At 38.2% G+C, this 2853-nt stretch overlaps 1 protein-coding gene across 1 annotated transcript; it reads left to right on the top strand.

Moving 5' to 3' along the window:
* Positions 1–228: 228 nt before the first annotated feature.
* Positions 229–2672, top strand: LOC111646390 (ras-specific guanine nucleotide-releasing factor 1-like; the record flags this gene model as incomplete). The annotated part of the gene is made up of 4 exons (XM_023395900.1): positions 229–389; positions 645–708; positions 1862–2004; positions 2590–2672. Coding segments are annotated over 4 exons (451 nt in total), but the record flags the coding sequence as incomplete, so codon positions are not given.
* Between the last annotated feature and the right edge of the window lie 181 nt (positions 2673–2853).

The raw sequence follows: 2853 nt of genomic DNA, 5'->3' as shown, positions 1-2853 counted from the left end.
GTTTACCCACACTCACTAACTTTGTAAATACTTTGTGCACTTTGACCTGCCAACACCTGATACAATGTCACCTAATGATTAAATGACACATCACAAAAGGTTTTTCGAAGGTTGGACACATCAACAACACCAACAACATCAAGCTCAAAGTCAAGGTCATTATGAAGAGCTGAGAGGAAATTGCGTGTTTTTCCTCATGTGTGTTTATATGTGTGCATGACTCCACAGGTTCTCTGATCCAGGTGCCGATGAGTGAGAAAGGGAAGATCACAAGAGGCCGACTGGGCTCTCTGTCTCTGAAGAAGGAAGGCGAGAGACAGTGTTTCCTCTTCTCCAAACATCTCATCATCTGTACCCGAGGCTCTGGAGGAAAACTTCACATCACTAAGGTACAGCAATATTGTAACTGAGACGGCATGGTAAAAAAAAAAAGAAAGAAAGCTTTTAGCATCATTTTGACGTTTGGAATTACATTTCCATGAGGGTAACAATGAAAGTTGTGAGGTATTTAAGTTAAGAGAGCAATTATGTTTTCAAAAATTAATAATTAAAAAATTAAAAGTTAAAATTGTACACACACCTCCACTGTCTATTAGCTGGTAACATGCTGTATGTGACTGTGCAACCTTTCACCCCTATCACAGAATGGAGTGGTGTCTCTCATAGACTGCACACTGATGGAGGAGCCAGAGGGGACAGACGATGAGTGTAAGTTATGACGTACAGTTCAGTTTGTTCAAATATTTTCTCAACATACTGCAAATACTGTCTGTACAAGTTTATATGTACTGAAGAAGTAGATTAAACATCAAGTGATCACCTCACATCACCTTGCATCACTTCAGTAAACACAAACTTGCAGCAACTTCAGTCAGTGATGGATAAAAACTGCACATGCTGTGTTTCTGTGGGGCCAGTTTTTAATCTAATACAGTCCTGAAGTTTCACAATACTAACTTCCATGATGAGCAGAAGATATTATTTGCCCTTACTTGCTTGAAAATTAATGAAGGTAGCAGAATCTTTAAATAAGCATAAAGTGATGTATATACACAGAGTATGTTACCCACATCCCATCAACTTTAATTTTTGAGACAGGCAATTTGTGTTTGTTGTGTGAGGCTGAATTTTCACCCCCTAACACACTGATGAAATTTATAAAGAAATTGCATCCTTTCTACCTTTTTCCCTTCATTCCCACAGTAACCGCTGTGTTATGGGGTAGCAGGGAGAGAGTGAGCAATTACAATAAAACAGTTTGTTAAAATTGTAAATGAATAACATGTTACATTATTCTCTGATTGAGCAGATTGTTCCTTTGAGCCCTTTGGATGCAAACCTGACAATTCTTCAAAAATAATCCTGCTTACGTGAACTTTTTTTTCCTCAAACGATATTGTCTCTTGACTCACCACCATTAAATTGAACCAACATAGTCACACTCATAATTGTTGACTGGTGGTAGTTGCACATGATTTAATCAAGATAACCACAATAGATCATCATGCAATGGTCGACAAATGGATCGACAATTATTTTTTTTTAGCTTATACTGTAAGTCGTGAGGGAAAGATTCTGATAGAATGGTATTTTTCATGGTAAAATGGTACAAATCTATATAAAATCCGTCACTAACTACAATTAAAAAAAAAAAAAAAAAATTATGATTGGCCCTCACAGAGCTTTGAAATACACAGTCATGAATAGAAAAAGTAACTAAGCTTTGCTAACGCCTACATTTTCTTTTCATTTTCTACATTTTCTTGTTTATTCCTCTTTTTTAAGAGTCTTATAGAGTAATCTGTCGTTGTATTTTATCCTCTCCTGTTAAAATAAAGGTTGTTGAATTTATGCTTTGCAGCCAAAGGCGAGCGGAGTGGCCAGGACACAGAGCACCTGGACTTTAAAGTGATGGTGGAGCCCAAAGACGTCCAGCCTTACACCGTCATCCTGGTGGCTTCATCCCGACAGGAGAAGTCAGCATGGACGAGTGACATCAGCCAGGTATGCCTCCTCACCTGTGTTCAAGTATTTAATACTGAATACTTTATGTTCCAAATAATCACACAGCAGGATTGTGAGGTGCAGATTTTACTTTGGCATGTCAGCAGTCATTAGATGAGGCTTTCACACATAAAGTCAGAGCTCAGACTGGAGGCTACAAACATCGAATGTTTCCTCCATATCATGAGAGGAAGCATAGAAGGGTAGCATTGAAACTTACTTAAAGTGACTAAACTCTGTGTTAATCTACAGATATTTTTGTTCAGTTAGTGTAGAAGTGAAAGTTAGATACAGCATCAACAATTATGGAGAAAACACTGTGCTATTTACATATTTCTTGAGTAGATTTTTAATCTTTACCTCAGCGTGTTTCCGTGGTTCCACGTTGGATCTGATGAATTTTGAGACAGAACATAATTTAAAGGATCAGAAGAGGAAAGCCCTTTGGTTCATGGCCTTTATCGCACCTGATTGTAGGGATAGAAACTTAACTTATGTATCATCCACAGGTTTGTGAACTCACTCACCCTCTTGTGCTTTTATACTCACAGCCCTTTCTCTGTCTCTTTGTTTGCATTATTACAGTGCATTGACAACATCCGCTGCAATGGTCTGATGATGAACGCCTTCGAGGAAAACAGTAAAGTCTCCGTGCCACAGATGATTAAGTGAGAGACGGACGCCACACAGCAATGCACATACATTATACATGCACAGAGAATGGAATCAGCATTACATAGATACATGACAAATGGATAAAAAATGCATGAATATATGTTCCCTAACTCAAACATATACCTCTATACTACTTCACATAACCTATTCCCTGGGCTCTAACCTTGACGATCA

Source organism: Seriola lalandi, unplaced genomic scaffold, assembly GCF_002814215.2.
Source record: "Seriola lalandi dorsalis isolate HSWRI2012SDOR001 ecotype SW California unplaced genomic scaffold, Sedor1 jcf7180001963385, whole genome shotgun sequence".
NCBI classification, from domain to species: Eukaryota; Metazoa; Chordata; class Actinopteri; order Carangiformes; family Carangidae; genus Seriola; species Seriola lalandi.
Note: the sequence above shows the minus strand (reverse complement) of the source record. Positions and strands in the feature narration are given on the sequence as shown.